At 36.6% G+C, this 18,243-nt stretch overlaps 1 protein-coding gene across 11 annotated transcripts in view; it reads right to left on the reverse strand.

The window, feature by feature from the left end:
- The window catches only part of TARBP1 (tRNA guanosine 2 -O-methyltransferase TARBP1), a 101,251-nt gene that overhangs the window by 14,280 nt on the left and 68,728 nt on the right, over positions 1–18,243 (reverse strand). For 4 of the 11 annotated variants that reach the window (XM_073338123.1, XM_073338122.1, XM_073338120.1 and 1 more), the window contains 7 exons: positions 15,033–15,143; positions 13,582–13,731; positions 10,207–10,293; positions 8,167–8,363; positions 6,280–6,361; positions 2,122–2,293; positions 1,635–1,826 (listed from right to left, as the gene is read on the reverse strand). In XM_073338123.1, coding sequence (XP_073194224.1) covers positions 1,635–1,826; positions 2,122–2,293; positions 6,280–6,361; positions 8,167–8,363; positions 10,207–10,293; positions 13,582–13,731; positions 15,033–15,143 — 991 coding nt within the window. The other 7 variants (XM_073338121.1, XR_012158155.1, XR_012158154.1 and 4 more) reach the window with 7 other exon arrangements.

Raw genomic sequence — 18,243 nt, forward strand, 5'->3', positions numbered from 1 at the left:
TTGAGCTTCAGTTCTCTGTCTTTTCTGGATCTGGGCTTCAGTTGCCGACACAAACCACACTTCTATGGAATGTGGTTCTCTCTTAGGCAGCGAACACATTGTGAGTGTCCATCAGTCACTGGGATAGACTCCTTGCAACTGAGGCGGTTTTTGAAGACTGGGGTGCAGGGCATATCTTTGTCTAGGGGGTTCCCCCCACCCCCTGGACAAGGGGTTGGCAGAAGACAGTCTTTTTTCTTCTTCTTCTTCTTTTTTTTAAAAGGCAAATGCCAAAATAAAATGTAAACGAAGTAAAGAAAGAAAAAGCGCTTTAATGGAAGCTAAAAATTAGCAATTCTAAAAGAGTTAATGATCTGCGAATGGACAGCTATAGCTCTGTCACTAGCCAGAGGCGGCTGAGAAGGAACTGAGGACGGTTCGCCTGCGTATGCTGGCTAGCCTTGTGGCCGGTGAGGAGCAGTGCATGAGCAGGCTGAACGGACACTGCTACTAAAGTTCTCTGATCGGCAGCGCGGGGATGCAGATACACGTACAATGGAGCCCCCACAGGGACACTACTTGAAGAAGCAGCAGTGATTTTTTTTTAATTTAATCAGATTTTTTAAAAAATTTAAATTAAAGAAATCTCTTTTCATAAATAAACAAAATTACATTTGATATGTAAAGGCCTAAACTTAGTATAATCTACTAAAATCATCTAAATAAAATACAAAAAATAATATTCAAGCACTACATGTTTGTTGTTAAAATTTTAAAAAAAGTCAAACTCCTGAACTGGTGGTAGACCCTGGCTAAGCACCTGGAACTAGAGCTTGTTGAAGTGCTAACTCAGTTTTTGACAGCAGTAGTTCCTTTGGCAGATGCAGAGTGAATATTTTCTTCATTTCAGTTTGTTCAACTAGTTCAGTTCAATGACTAATTCATTCAAAGTTGAGAAATGGCCTGGGAATTGAAAAAGCAGGAAAGCTTATTTTCCTCTTCCAATGTATGAATAAAAACTAGATGTGAAAAGATGTGATTACGAATTCTATACTCCTGAACGATATGAAGGCCAGAAACCATCAGTTCAATTCACTAGTTACAGATAATATTTACTTTGTTTAATAAATCAGTTGGTTTTAAAGGCAAAACATGTTTTGCTAAACATACTTTTATTTTTTATGTATCCAGCAGATTTAGGATTGTTTTTATTAGTTAAATAGAACTATTTGAAAACATTGTTTTCATAATTTATTTAATTCCAATTTCCAATCCAAATGCAGTTTAACACAAATCACAAGTAAAAAATTAATCTAAAAAATAAGAAATGTCATTTTTTCACCATTCTAACAACAAAAAATGTAAAGATTAAGAATCTGAATAAATATATGTTGAGCTATATAACTGCTTCAATAATGCCTATCTAGTGTATTTTCCTTTTTAGCAAAAAAAAGTACTAAATTATACCAACCAATAAGAACTAACTTTTCTAGGAAGATAAATAAAAAGTACAAATGCAAATAAGCTTTAAATTGATTATTTAAATCAAGATTTCCTGCTTACTGATTTAAATCATGAATAAAATCAGCTATTTAAATCACAAAGTCAATCCACCTTGCGCAAATAAAGAATTAAAAATATGCATTGAACCTTACCTCCTAAATTGGTGGGTTTATCAATAAGTGAGGCCACTACAATCAATCTACTGTTGGATTTACCAAGTTTAGCTGCACGGTCCTGAAATACCAATTCCAGGTCTAAATCAGGACTACTGTTTTTCCAAGGGATGATCTTTTTCTGAACATCTGTCCATTCTGTTTGGTTATCCGTTTCAACTAAATCTGAACCTAAGAAAAAGTGTTAGGTTTAAATTATTTAGATGTGGAAAATACTGACATGATAATGAAACTGTTTGGGAACCACTGTTTACTAGGACACCAAAGTGATACCCTTCTGAAACTATAAGGGTCACATATTATCATCAATCTCTATACATTATGCTAATAGCACAGCATAACTATATGCTCTACAGCAGTTTTTTAAAAATTATGTTTAGCAGAGCAAGTACTGACAAAATATATTGCAACTACCAAACCCAAATAATTAATCTCAGATCAAAACATATATGAATTTGTATTTTACCCATATCTTGCTGAGACCAGTCACTTGGTTTTAGATTAAGAAGTTCAGTTCGAGAATGCAACCAATGAAATGCTGCAGGCAAAGAAATGTCAGTATATCTGGTAAATTTATAGAGTGGGATCCATTCATCTTCAACAAGTTCTGAAAGGCGTGGAAGGGTGTAAAATATTGTCTGCAATGTAACACAGGACTTTTAGGATAATCTCAGAAAAAAAATAAACTTCAAAGAGATACTAAACTAACTTCAGCATAATTTTATATTACAAATATTTTATCTATCATAAGCTATAACTTACTGATCAATACATCTCCGAATACTCATAACCTGGTGCAATACAGGAACATATATTTAACATTATGGTCATTTTCCAGTTTTAAAGATAAAACCCATAAAACCCTACCAAAGCAACAATCTAAGAAAATCTAAATTACAAATATTATGCTGGAAAATGCCTCAAATGTACAACTTTTCTAATGTTAAAAATTGTTTGTTGAAGGGGCTAGAAGCAGCAAAGGAACTCGGACAAACACTGGAAGCTTATATGGTAACTCCTCACTTATCACCGTCCCGATTAAGGTTGTTTAGTTGGTGAGCAATTAGGGAACATGCTTGTTTAAAGTTATGCAATGCTCCGTTCCAAGGTCGTTTGGCAGCCGCCTGCTTTGTCCACTGATTGCAGGAAGAGCAGCCCCTTGCAGCTAGCTGGTGGAGGCTTCGAACCAGGGTGGACCGGCAGCCCCCCTATCAGCTCCCTATTCCCATAAGTTCCCTGTGTGGCAGCTGCTTAGCAGGCTATCAATTGCCAGCAGTTCAGCTGTCCCTCCCCCCACTGCCATGTGCTGCTCCTGCCCTCTGCCTTGGAGCTGCTCTCCAGAGCCTCCTGCTTGCTGGGGGAGGGGGAGAAGAGAGGAATGGGCGGCTAATGTCAGGGTGTCCCCTCCCCCCTGCTCCTGCACCCTGCTTACCCCACCTCCATAGAGCAGGGGGGACATACACAACAGGGCTCAGGACTGAGGGAGCTTCCTGGCAGCAGCTGCTGCAGTCTCAGCTTGCTGATTAACTTAACAAGGCAGTGTACTTAAGAGTGGTGTCAGTGTACTTAAAGGGGAAATGCGCATCTCTCTCTCTCACACACAGGGTGTGTGTCTCTGTCTGCAATGCTGACTTCCCTCCCTCCATTCCGGCTGCCTTGTAGAGCGTGAGGCTACAGTAACAACAATGAGTTAACCCTTGAGGGCTCAGCCAATTGCTAGTTCATCATTTAGCAGTAAGGCATTCCCTGGGAAACATCCCACCCTCTGACTTCACCACCTCAACCACGCTTCACAATCATCATCGCTGTGTACAGTATTAAATTGTTTGTTTAAAACTTACACGCTGTGTGTCTGGCAAAAAAAAAATTCCCTGGAACCTAACCCCCCCCCCTCCATTTACATTAATTCTTATAGGGAAATTGGATTTGCTTAACATTGTTTCACTTAAAGTTGCATTTTTCAGGAACATAAACTACAATGTTAAATGAGGAGTTACTGTACCTCAGAGCACAGAGTTTTGAAGGGCAATTATTTTTTAATCCTCATATTTCAACAAAATAAAAAAAACAATAAAAGATGTTAACTCCTAAAATAAGCCATAACTAACCCTAAATACAAAACATGCGGGTGGAAAGAGGAGGGGAAATCAGGAAAAAATAGAAAACCACAAATTGGAAATCCAGACCTTTTTTCAATTTCAATGGTTAGTTTTACTTAATCAGTGGAATGTTATGCCCCCCTCATATGTTGGTATAATCACTAAACTTCACAATAGTTTGGAACTAAAAAATGTATAAGTCTGAAAAAAACACAATCCTTTTGTGACGTTTCACTCTGTATTCTTTATGAAAATATGCTTTTGATATGAATATGACATAACTGAAATGTACTTCATGCAAGATGGATCTTGTAAGATATCATTGGAAAGGTTATAATTTATTGAATGTGATTATCCAATTTGTATGCCTGTATCATTTCTGTATCTGAAGTTAGGAATATGGATAATGTATCTGTATTTCAACTATACTACTTAGGGTGATGCCCACTGCTAACACTTCAGGTACAACAATGGAAATGCCAAAATAGGGCTGATGACCCTCAGCGAGGACAATGGACTGTGAAAAGGCTTGGCCTTCCTGCAGACACTCTATAGTTCCACTGACTCATGGATGCTGTGATACTACAGAATCAGCTGGTCTTATCACCTGATACTAAAGATTACTGGGATACTCGGACTCCTTGTAACTTTCCACTGGAAGGGAAGGGGGGGTCAAGTTTGGGAAACAAAGGATTCCCGCCTTATGTAAATCCTGTTTAAGGGTGGGGAGGAAGGCAAGCAGACTCCTCCTCTCCATGGCCTGTCTGCGCAAGGAGAAAGACTGCGAAAGCCACCTGAAGGGAAGGGGTGGGGTGAGTCCAGACTGAGACAGGGTCCAGTCTGAAAAGGAATATAACTGGAACTCTGAATCACAGAAACTTTGCAGCCTGCCCAAAATAACATTTAGGGTGAGAAGCATATTGGGCTTAGCTTGCATATTTTGCTTTATTTGGTCAGTAATCTGCTTTGTTCTGTCTGTTATCTCATATATTCACTTAAAATTCACCTTTTGTTATTAATAAACTTATTTCTTGTTTACAATATAACCCAGTTTATGTAATTTCTAATGGGGGGGCAAGAAGTTGTGCATAACTCCCTCCACATTGAGGGAGGTGGCGAATTTCATAAAACCTTTGGGTTTATACCCCTTAAAGGGAGTGGGCACCAGGGTGTTGGGGTGAGCCCCTAAGGCTGAATCTTTCCAGAGTGGACTTCTGTCTCTCTGTGCAGCTGGGTGCGGCCCTTCCTGTGCGCTTGACTGGAAAAGGCTTGTGAGCCTAGCCCAGCAAAGCCAGGTAAAGGGGATCCAGGCTGGCAGAATAGGTTGACTCAGTGGCATACTAGCACATCAGGTGACACCCCAAAGGGCCCAAACCCGTCACACCTTTCCTTTGAGAAATTTGTCAAAATTTAGTCTACAGGAAAACTAAGGAGGTGATCTTAAGCTGAATCTTCCCGAAAGAAACAAGCAGACACAATTTGGACTCCAAAGAAGCAAGAAATGTAGTTCATTCAATGACTTCCTGTTACTGTTTTAGAGCAACAGATTGCAATCCTAGCTCGAGTGATTTATAGAAATGTATTGGGCCATAACAAAAAAAATTAAGATATTTAGAAAACTAACTGATCACCAATAGCATGGATATAGCATCAATTGACTATATAAACTATTATTTTATCAATTGAGATGCTCAAGTATAGAAGATGCTCCAAATTCATATTCTTATGCAATACATCTGAAAACAGGTATTTTTCCCACAGTCAACAGCAAACAAATTTCAAATTCTGCGAGGATGTTCTGTTTTTGTCAAGATAGTTGTGCATTTTTCCTCATTCTTGCCTCTTTTCTGCTTTAGGCACTCTACTCATGTTTTTCATCTTCACCTTTATTTTGCCTTTTTTCTCTTCCCCTCTTGTTGATCACTCAGCTTCCAGTTATTCTGAGCCACAGTGATGAAACTGACCTGAAGGAGGAACTGATGTGTCTGACTTCAATGCATCTTTGTCTTTAACTCACAGAAAGTGTGTACTTTAGCTAAGCCACTTCAAAAAGCAGTTTACCAGCACATCATAGAACAAGTGCAAGAGTGACAGGAATGAAAATTCTGAAGGTGGGTCATAAAAGAAAAAAAAGTTGGGTCTTATTGGCTGCAACTGAGCTACTGCAAGCAATTGATCAAGCAACAAATACAAATATAACTAGGAAGGAGTTCACTTGTCTGTTTCCTCCAGATTAACCAGTAACAATTATAATACACGCCTACATTCCTGGGTTTTCAATTTAATTGATTTAGTTTTCTAGCCATGATTGCTATAAAAAAATAATTTTAAAAATCATTTGAGTCCAAATATATTTGTTTTGGTCTAAGATGCACCAAAATATTATGAAGTCATTTTTCATGATATCCAAAAATCAGTTACAACTGATCATTACTCATCATGCAGTAGAACAATGTCCAAATTACAAATATAGCAGCAAAGCAGTGAAAAATAATTGACCATTACATACAGTATTTTATACTTGCCTCTAGACTGTAATCCTTCAGGGGATGAAATGTTGCAAAAAAGAAATGATCTTGGATTCGTTGCCAATTCTTTCTAGCATTCCTATGTATTGCAAAAATACAGTAAGATATACAAAAATTCTACGTATTTACTTATTACAGTCTCACAGTAAAGAAGTCCAGTCTAAATGCATATATTATATATTGTGTTAATGGAAAAAGAGACTACTTTAAATATATATTCACCACTCACATTTATGAGACTCATTTATGAATACAATGAACTGGAAATAAATTCACTTTGTGCCCAGGAACTGGGAAGAAACATATCTCTATGAATTATGGTAACTAAGATAACTATGTTTGATAGAGAAAGGTATCATACCCTCTCAGAGAAGGGGAACAAAAGTTCTCTCAGGAACTCAGAATAAGAGGACTTATGAATGGTGACTATACAGATGAATAAAAAATTAAACAAACTAAACTGCTTAAGACCCCAAACCAGTAATAGGAGGAGTGTTCATGTTGAACTAATTACAAATAAATACAGTGCAAAAATAACAGATAATCAATTTCTCTATTATTTCAACCTTCTCTTTCTCTTGCCGTTGTTAGTGAAATTACGAACACCTAAAACAGTGCACAGAGTTGCATTCAACATTTTATTTCTTTGGATTTCAATGATACCACAAATATTTGCAGGAGGATCCTGATTCTCAAGTCTTGGCAGATAAAAAGATCCAAGTCTGCACACATTTGATCAGATGTGGAGTAGGGAGATAAATGAACAGATTATTAGCAGTGTTAGTAACATGTCAACATATTCACTGTAGATTTTCTGATGTGATCCCACACCCAGGAAGGGATTTGTAGTGCTCACTAAACACTACTCTTTGAACATGGATCTCCTATGTGAATGATCCTTTAAGCCAAGTACAGGTGAACCTCAATTTTATGAACACCAATCTTATGAATGGCCATTTATACGAACCATTTTTCCTCCACAGAAAAAAACAAAAGGTCACATAATGAGAGAAATGTTGATGAAAAATAAGTCAACATCCCTTCACATTCCAATGCTTTCAATGCACTGAAAATCACTTTGGAGTGGTTTGATTGACAAGATGACGGCTATGCAGTACACCATCTTGCAATTTATACACCATACCTACTGTAATGTTCAATGTTAGGAACTTTTGAATTTTACAAACTCATCAATCTATGATTAGTTCATAAAATAGGGGTTCTTCTGTAACTCCAAATGCAGGGGACACACAAGTACTGCCATTTCTTTATATATAGTTAAGAAATGCAAATCTTCTGGAAATCAATCTGTTAGCTTAAATATTTAAACACCAGTACTTTGTAAACATGTTATATTGACAAACTAGCCCCAATTCACAATGCAAGGAGAACAAATAAACATTTACTGTAGATTTATTAGCTAATAAGCTTTGTTCATTTTTCAATCTGGGAGGCAAGATGAGAAAATTCAGGACAGACTACAAAAAATTATAAGCCCTATTCCCCAAGCCACTAAACTCATCTCCATTGCACTGCTGATAGTCTGAATAACATAGTCTGCTCACATTCTCAGACAGGCACTGTAGTTATCAGATGAATGCAGAACTTTCTACTGAGGATTCATATTAAAGGAAACCTTTTAATTCTGAAACACAGAGAAGGAAGGAAGTTTTCTATAATTTCATTTTATCTGCTGATGACGTCTTTAAATTCCATTTTTAAGTGTTCTACTTAAATAGATGAAACACATCAAAATCACAAAGATTATCAAGTGCTACTTTACAAGATTAGACAAGTGGTTTAAGAAGGTCCTTAGACACTACAAATGATTCCAGCAAAGACAGATGGAAGAGCTGCATTCTAAATCAGAAGAATTTTACTAACCCTGTACCATGCATGTTTTCCACTTGATGAAGACTCGATTCAATAACTGGTGTCAAAGCTTCAAATTCTTCCACAAACAATGCTTTGCACATGCCCCAGATTTTCTTGAGAGCTACTAATGCATAAAGTCGAACACTGAAATTGTGGTTAAAACACCACTGTAGAACAACAAGAAGGGCTTTCTTCAAAATTGGTTTCTAGAAAGGGAAAAATATTCTTTAGTTTACATATTTGACTCATCACAGCATTTTTCCCCTGGAGAGCATAAGAAACAGTTTGGGATTGTGAGATAAGAACAGTGTTTTGCTAAAATGGTCAGCACTGAAATACCTAACACAGTTTCATTGAATTGCAATCTTTAGGTTTCAGACTTAACAACCCATTCACATGAATGGAACAGTTCACATCTCTCAGAACCAAAAGCTTGTCTGTACATGTAGTTATTCAGAAATGAATTAACTCCATATGTGGACACTTTTATTCCAGAAAGAGGGTGCCTTTCTCCTGTTTAGCTTAATTAGCTTATTAAAAAACAAATACAACTCTTATCTATAAATGTTTAAACTTCATGTTGGCTTTCATTTTTAAACACACCAAAATATTATTTACTATTTGTATTACCATGGTACCCAGAAGCCCTAGTCACGGGCCAGGAGCCCATTGTGTTAGATGCTTACACAGAAAGAATGTGCAACATAAGTATAAGACAACAGATAGATACATTCAGCTAGACAGGAAGTACCAGGAAACAATGAGACAATATTGGTCAGCATGATAGATAGGCTGTGATTTCAGCACACCACTGGCCTAACCATTGTCACGTTTCTTTGCAGACATCACAGGAAAGAAGAGTTTTGAAGGAAAACAATGAGGTTGCTTTGAGGGTGATTATGGGGAACTCCTCACAAGCCTGCCATCTTCTCCTGGAGGTCTGCATCAAGCAATTAGTTAAATGGACAATGTCAACTTGAAATCTAATCAGTTTAAAAAAAATGAGTTAAAAATAGTCTCAGGTACTATACCATTCACTAAGTTCTCATGCGATTGTGGTTTTAAAAATCACCTTTTTCTATTTTTTAAATAAACGTATCTCTCTCCCCTCTTGCTGTGTGAAAACTCTCACACAAACTATAGAGGAAACCAACGTATTACTGAGGTGTGTGGAGGGGTGTGTATGAGAGTAAAACTGACTATACACAAAGTGACCAAACTGGAAAAAAAATACCCCAGAATGTATGTTTTTCCTTCAACCAGTTTCAGCTCAGTAATCTGAAATGCCAACTGTAATATTAGTTAATGTTTTTCAGACATAGGTGTGATTCTGAAGTTGACAATGTTCCTTTAATAAGCACAATTACTTTTACATATGGTCCAAAACAGAGAAGAGGACAGAAGGCAGAAGTGTGTGTAGGTTTCTGCTCCATAAGAAACACAAAAGGATGGGGTAGGGCAAATAGCTAAGCTAGGCTCAGAAATTTAATGGAACATCACACAATACTATCTAAAACATTAAACCATAAAACTGAAAGGGCACAATCAGATATTAACAACACACTAAACACACACGTTAAAAAAAAAAAAAAACTTTCACAACCATATCTTCAGGGTTGATTTCGTTTTTCTCTGATTTCCTTTGGCCATTTCTTCCTTAAATTTAATATTTAGGACAATAAGGGAAGAGCTTTATTTAAGTTTGATAGTCTAACACTGATTAACTTGATCCTGACAACTTATACAAACAGGCCACTGAAGACAGCAGGATTACTTATATGAGTAATGGTTTGCAGGGTTGGTCTGTACATGCATTTGGACTTTTATCCTGTACAAAAGACTCCAGAAGTCATCTAAACTAGTGTTACAATGAGCACAGGAAAAGTTAACATTTGACAATTTTAGAGAGAGACTGACTAAATTACTAGGGAAATAAACATTTCCAAGATTCCAATAAACTATTACAAACAATTTTTTAAAATCCCTATATAATGCAATTGTGAGCATCCCTTTAAATGTCTGTTCTGGTTTTCTGTAATTTGAACTTACCTTCTCAGAGGTATTTTCAAGAATAATGTCAAAGTGAGACAACACAGATAAAAATGTACAGATGCTAGTTTTAAGCTTTTCTTCACCCTGAAGTGAACACAATGTAATCAATGGAAAAACGTTATATCTGTACCTTTTTGTATTTCACGAAGTGTTCTATAGACTCCAATTATAGCTACAGGCTTTGTAGCCACAATGACCATTATACTGGAAAAACATGTTTCCATTAGCAACACTTATTACAAAAATTAAGTAATTTTGTACAAGAATATGGTTTTAGTTATTCATATTGTTATCACTTTTGTAAAATATCTTAAGCAATAGTAACTATACTATGGTATATATGAAATAGGCTGCATTCCCAGTTAAGTCTAGATAAAAAAATATCACATCAATTTGTCCCTCTGCAAAGAAAAGCAAAGAGTGAAAACAACTCATCGGAATTGAATGAGCTAGGAAACTGAACTGTTTTGTTACTTGCAGTGGTAGTTGCTGTGTAATAGGGTGGAAACACATTGATGAGACAGCATAGGAAAGCTTGCGCTACTGTTACTTTTGGTATACCTGTTCTGTGGAAAAATAAGGAGGATTTGGTTTCCTATGTGGTCATTCCAGTACCTTTCATATTCCACTAGTAAGGTCAATTTCAAAAAATAAATTAATTGAAAAACATTCAAAAAAAGAAAAATGCTCCCAAAGTTTACTTTGTCAAATTGGGAGTCTTGGAGAAGAACTACATCATGCTTCACAGATGTAAGTGATATACAGTGCTAATAATTCAGAGTTTAAGGCCAGAAGAGACCAGTAGATCCCCTAGCCTGACATCCTGTATATCAAAGTTCCCTACATTTCATCCAGTTACCCCTGTCTTGAGCCCAATAACTCATGTTTGAATAAAGTATTACTTATATTTTGCTAAAGCTTATCTTATAGAAAGGCATCCAGACTGGATCTGAAGACTTCAAGAGAAGGAGAATCTATTACTTCCTTTGGTAATTTGTTCCAAAGGTTAATCATCCTCACTGTTTAAAATTGTCTGGCTTCAGCTTCCAGCCACTGGTTCCTGCCTTACTCTGCTACATTAAAGAGCCTCATGGTACCTCATATTTTCTCCTGTAAAAGTACTTATACATAGTAATCAAGTTGCCTCTCAATTGCCTTACTGATAAATTAAACAGATTGAGGTCTTTAAGTCTCTCAGTGTGACGCATTTTCTCCAGTCCTCAAATAATTTTTGTGGTTCTTTTCTTTACCATCTCCAATTTTTCAACATCCTTTTTAAAATGTGGACACCAGAATAGCATACAGTATCACAGTATTGGGTTTTATCAGTATTGTGTACAGAAATAAAATCACCTGCATATTCCTACTCCCTGATTATACTTCCAAGGATCACATTAGCTCTTTTTGTCACAACGTCACATTGGGAGCTCATGTTGAGTTGTTTGTCCACTAAGACCCCTAAATCCTTTTCAGAGTCTCTGTTTTCCGGTCCCCCATTCTGTAGGTATGGCCTGCATTCCTTGTTTCTAAATGTACAACTCTGCATTTGGAGTATTCAAATATATTTTGTTTGAACAGGTCCAGTTTACCAAGCAATCCAGATCACTCTGTATGACTGCCCCACCCACATTATTTACAACTGTGCCAATCTTGCACATTTTATCAGCAATGATTTTATATGTATTTCTAGAGCACTGACTAAAATGTTGAGTAGTGTCACACATGCAAAAACCCACTAGAAACACCCCCTTTCAATGATGATTCCCCAATGACAACTACTTTTTGAGATCTCTCAGTGAGCCAGTTCTTAATCAATTTAACATGTGCTTATTGTATAATATTAATTTTTAAATTCAGAATGTCATGCAGTACTAAGTCAAATGCCTTAGAAAAGTCTATTATATCCACTCAGTTATGCAGCTACCATTGTCAACCAAGTTTGTAATTTCAAAGAGTGAAATCGGGTTTGTTTGACAAGCTCTATTTCCCATAGAAACATTGTGACTGGCATTAATTACAGGCCTAGTCTTTAATTCTTTGTCAGTTAAATCCTGTATGAACTTTTCCATTATTCTGCCTGGTATTGATGTCAAGCTAACCAACCTATGGGTTATCCCACTTTTCCTTTTTTATAATGGCACATTAGCACTCTTCCAGTTTTCTGGAATTTCTCTGGTACTCCACAATTTATTATAAGTTAACATCAGTAGTTCAGAGATCTCCTCAGTCAGCCTTTTGATGATTTTTGGATGCAAATTATCTGGGCCTACTAATTTAAAAATGTTTATCGCTAATAGATGTTATCTAACATCCCCTTCAGCGACGAATGGACTAGAAAGTATGTCTTCATCCCCATAGGATACAAGTACATCCTAAAGGTTTCAGAGTAACAGCCGTGTTAGTCTGTATTCGCAAAAAGAAAAGGAGTACTTGTGGCACCTTAGAGACTAACCAATTTATTTGAGCATGAGCTTTCGTGAGCTACAGCTCACTTCTGAGCTGTACATCCTACTTTTCCAAATATAGAACAGAAATATTTACTGAACACTTCTACCATAGATCTACCATCAAGATTAAAATAAATATTTACTTTATTTGTACATTTTGTTTGTTAACTGCTTTTTCCTTCCCTCAAGATGGTGAATTTTAAGAACTTTTTTAGCAACACATGAAAATGCAAAATATCTTGAAAGACAAAAAGTGAACAATATTCAAAATTGGTCTCCAAGACTCATAACTGGGTAACATGATGCTGAGCAAAAACAGCCACATTAAAAGCTGTAATTTATAAATGAGAATATTACTTATATGACACTTGCACTTCAGAGATGACACAACTTAGATGGGGAAACAAATTCGACTTTTTAACCCCTTTGTACTTCCAAGATTTGGGTCTTGTCCAAAGGCTGGCATGGCTCCCACAGTAAAACAGAGGCATGGCTCCCACAGTAAGACAGAGGAGTTCCTATGTCTGTTTTAATTTACAGTGCCTTCTATGACTTTTTGTGGAGCCATCCCACGTCCCGTCATACCCCTGAAAGCCCCTATGTTGGTGGCTGCCAGGAGGGGTGTTACTGGGCTGTTACACCAACACTAGTCTTCCTGGAGAACCACAGCGAGCATGGGGATTTCCAAGCTGGAGGCATCCATGCGAGTTACAGCCCCTTTCACACCAAAGTATCATATCAGAGTGCATCACAGAATCAGGTTCTGTGGGTTTGATCCTGTGTTCTTTAAGCACTCAAAACACGTACTGACTTTAAGGAAAATTATGGATGCACAAGAAATATTGCACTAGATCCCATGTATGTGAGAAGACATCTTATATTTGTTCAAATTAGACACATTATGAATGTCAAAATTCTTACTTACATGGCAGAAACAATTCCAGAATTTTTCAAGAAACTGGGGGTATCTGTTTAGAATCAAGATGATAATCCATTCTATTAAGTATTTTATGGATGCTTGATTGTTACCAAATCCAGCCTGAAAAATCTTGTCAAGAGTCCCAGTCAAAAAATTCTGAGCAAAATAAAATTAACCCCCCCATTGATTAGTCATCTAAAGTTTCATCAATAAATTTCAAAATCTTGCTAAACTACAAAAAACAAAAACTTTACTGTCATTTGTTCCTCAAATCTTGTTTGAAACACTTTGGAACAATCAAAGCAACAATATTTAATAGGTACATTTAATATATATATATATATGCTACATGTTCACCAATGTGGGAAAAACTCTACTTTGTAGGGAGATGCTGAAATATCTGGGGCCAAAAAGAAATACGCTGTAGAACTGCTGCTTTTGTCCCCCCCTGCCCTATCCTGCCAAACATGTTAATTTCAACACACAGCAGAAGGTGGTCCTTTATTTTTCACTGAGAGGTAGCAAGGAAGTGCTGTGGTTTTTTAAAAAAATTACTACTGTATTAACAAAATACCTTATTTTCAAAACAATTGTTTTAAATAACCAATTCATATGAAGTGGGAATAAAGAGAGAGTATCTTTTGAACTTTTATATTATTAAAGATTATATTGCTGTGCCAGAATTTAGGTCATCACTATAACTGTTCTAAGAATGAATATAACACCTGTACAATTCTTTCAATGGCTTCTTTCAATTCATTCCATGCCAGGCACTGTGTTTTTAAGTGCATTATGACAGATTATCCAAACAATGCAATAGATTCCATTAGGAAGAAAAATAAATGAAATTCAAACAAGCACCAAAGGTTTAGAAAAGTAAATCCTAAACATTCTGAATATTTTAAATAGTAATATTTTTATTAAATGAAAACTAGAATCAGCAATCTGTCCATGATATTTAAGGGCACAAATCACTATTGTATCTAGGTGTTGGCTAGACAGAATTTAAGGACTAAATGTTGCAAATGGATCCAACCTGTTCACATCCAGACCTACTGAAGTCAGTTGGGCTTTCATGTAGGCACAGGGGTGCACCCATGTGGATCCATTTGCAGGATCCAGCATTAAGACAGCACATACAGATAACTGTATTAGTCAGCCTTCATGTAAATAAATTAACAATCAAATCTGTTGTAAGGTACATAAGTGTTACAACTAATATTTTGTCTTTCTAGAAAAATTTATCTTACATGAGAGTTCACGTTGCAGGAATGAAGTTTATATTACACTGGACTTTTGGATGCCAAGTGCAAATATAGATCAAATATTTATGAAATTGCCTATTCCATTTAATATATTCAATTTTGTGTAACAAAATTCCTATTACATAATTAGATTCTATTAAAAATAAAAGCAATTATATAATTATATATATAATTATATAATAAAGGTAATACCTGATCAAGTTTTGGAAAAATAACTAGTAGCGTTTGCCACAACCGATTTTTAATTCTGTGTTGTAAAGAGTTCACATAGTAGCGTGTTCTAGATTTGGACACCAATTCATCCTGAAAACAAATTCAAAATACATGTAACAAGTCTTTAAACTTTTAAAATTTAAAAATGGATTAAATGGTAGGTATAAGTGGTCTCTTCAATAGCTCTTCAAGTATTATTCTGAAATGTATTGTTTTTTTAGAATTAATTTTGAAATCCACACACAAAAAGTAACTGAACTTAGCAAGGATACTAAGTAAAATTAGAAGGTCATTCTTATCTTAATGTACAAGCATACAAATCTTGTGTGTTGAGATGAGACTTCATTAACTTGAAAGAATGTGTCCAAAAGATTATCCAAAAACAGCACTTCCAGCATACAAGAAATTAACAGAAAATGCAGCATAAACAGAAACATGGATCCCAGTTTTCAAATTAGATTGCCTAAACTAGGGCATTCAAATTGACATTTAGTTGTATAAAATAAGTATTAAAGCTCCTACTTGCAGATATGAATATCCAAATGAAGAAACATATGCTCTAACTACTTAGTATCCAAATTGAAATTTGGGATTAGTGTTTTGATAATACTATAAACACTGCAATAATTCAGTTCTGGAGTTTGGCTCAGCTTGTAACTGCAGTTCTAGACAACAATAGATACAAATTGGAGTTCAGCAAAAGAAACATGTTTGTATGAGAGAAAACAGGTCAAAAAAATCAAATATTAAGCAGCTGTCAATACAACACACACTAATTTAACTTTAGATCAGGCAGGTATTTCCCTACATATTCTTCTTTCCACTTATCAAAATATTTGACTGCAAGTATTTCCTTAACTTTTTTGTTAGTGCGTGTAGTACTCTGGAGGTTCAATTTGGATGTTATTATCATAACATGAACAAACTCATAATTTATTTACGGTTTTGTTTGTTCGTTTTGTTCTATTTTAGATTTAAGAAATAAAGAATGCCTATATGAAATCTGTAGGCACCCTAGAGATTAAACTAATGTCATTAAACTCACAACAGAATTGTAATATGTGCCCCTTGGTGTGTCTACACAGCAAAGAAAAACCCATGGCTGGCCTGTACCAGCTGACTCAGGCTTGTGGGGCTCAGGTTGTGGGGCTGTTTCATTGTTGTGTAGTAGACTTACAGGCTCAGACTGGAGCCTGAGCCCTGGGACCTTCCCACCCTGCAGGGTTCTAGAGCTCCAGTCCAAGCCTGTAAGTTTACACAGCAATGAAAGAGCCCCACGAGCCCAAGTCAGCTTGCACGGGCCAGCCTCAGGTGTCTAGTTGCTGCACAGACATACCCTTAGTGGGTCACTGGCAGTAGGGATTGAATCTGACACACCTGTGGACCTAAATGCATGAGCAGCCTCTACTGTCTGAGCTGAAAGACCCATCTCTGTTAGCTCAAATTTCAGTGTGGTTCAGCCACTAGAAGTGGACACAGAGGCACACTATCAGTTATGTAATGACTACCATCCAGCAGCATTAAATATTCATACAAAATAAATTCAGCCAGCCAATAAATCAAAGGAACTGCCCCCACCCTCTTATGCCCTTAACTTTCTTCCCAATCCCTCTGTGTCAAATAAGTGGTTTTTCTGCATGTCCAGATGGTCATAAAATTTGGGCTCTTTCAGATTTTGGGAAGGAGCAAGCTGAGTCTTGAGACCCTCAAGCAGCAGCCCTCCTCTTTTATAGCAAGGGGAATCCAGGTCATGTGCCTCTGCTGACTGCAACTGTGGCAGTATGTCAGAAGAAGAGAGCTGTCTCTTCAGATAACATAAGAGTTGAATACAGACCAAATAAATACAAGCGAGCCCTATGCCAAATGGGATTTAATTCTGGCACAAGGGTCCTTGGAATCTGCGGCAAGTTCTTTTCATTTTCTATAAAACATAAAACTAATTGAATTAAATATGAAATTATGGAATACAACCAGGGCAGTAGCCTGTGTATTATTTATTTTGATATTAAATTCACTTTATTTTATACTGTGCTCCCATTTGCAGTTTTTAAGTTTCCATGCATTTTTGAATTCACAATGCATAATTGCTCTGCAGAAGTTGTCTATGGGGAAGGTGGTGACTTTGGCAGCTGGGTAAGGAACCGCCGAAGTTTCTGGCACGAGGAAGGAGGGGGTTTAGTACTGTGAGGTAAGTACATTAGCTGGACATGTCTCATAAAAGTGATCAGCAGTGAAATAATTAACAACTTTGACACTTAAGGCTGGGTTTTTCAAGAGACCTAAAGGGAGTTAAATGCTTAACTTCCTTGAATTTCAATGTGAATTTAACACCTAATTCCCTTAGGCTCTTTTGAAAATCCCAGCGTAAACTAACATCTTTAGATTTTATATTTAACCACCATTGAAATGAATAGGGCAACTAATATATCTCAGAACTAGTGTTTCAGCCTATCCCCAGGAAAGGAAGACAACACTGCATTGGTTGTACTTGATTTACATTTTCTTCACACAAGTGAGCAATATGATTTTTTTTAAATTGATGCTTAGATTATGGGGCACAATATTATGGCAAATATTGGATTGTTCAGCTATGTCCACAATGGTAAATGCACAGGGCTTGAGTTACAACCAAGTTAAACAAGTATTTTATGGATGAGAAAACCAGTACTTTCAGCATAAATTTTAAAATCTGAGGTCAGATTCTCAGCTGGAAGAAGTTGAAACACCTTCACTGAAGTCTCTGGAGTTATGCAGATTTCCACTAGCTGAGAATCTGCCTCTTGATTTGCAAAAATACTCACAAGCAACTTTGACATCTAGGCCAACTGCAGAAATGTTCATGCCAAGCAAATGTAAAAAGAGGCAGGATTATGGACAAAACGAGTTTATTTTAAAATCTGAATTAATATTAAGATAGTTTTTACTCTAGTAATTGAGGGGGCTAGAGGGACATTGGGACTGGAAGAAAGAAGTGGGGTTAGATGTCCCTGCCAAACGTCATTGAATTGGTAGATAAGTAATTTGTTCATAGAATCGGAAGGGACTTCGAGAGGTCTTCTAGTCCAGTCCCCTGAACTCAAAGCAGGACGAAGTACTATCTAGACCATCTCTGACAGGTGTTTGTCTAACCTGCTCTTAAAAATCTCCAGTGGTGGAGATTCCACAACCTCCCTAGCAATTTATTCCAGTG

Source organism: Lepidochelys kempii, chromosome 3, assembly GCF_965140265.1.
Source record: "Lepidochelys kempii isolate rLepKem1 chromosome 3, rLepKem1.hap2, whole genome shotgun sequence".
NCBI classification, from domain to species: domain Eukaryota; kingdom Metazoa; phylum Chordata; order Testudines; family Cheloniidae; genus Lepidochelys; species Lepidochelys kempii.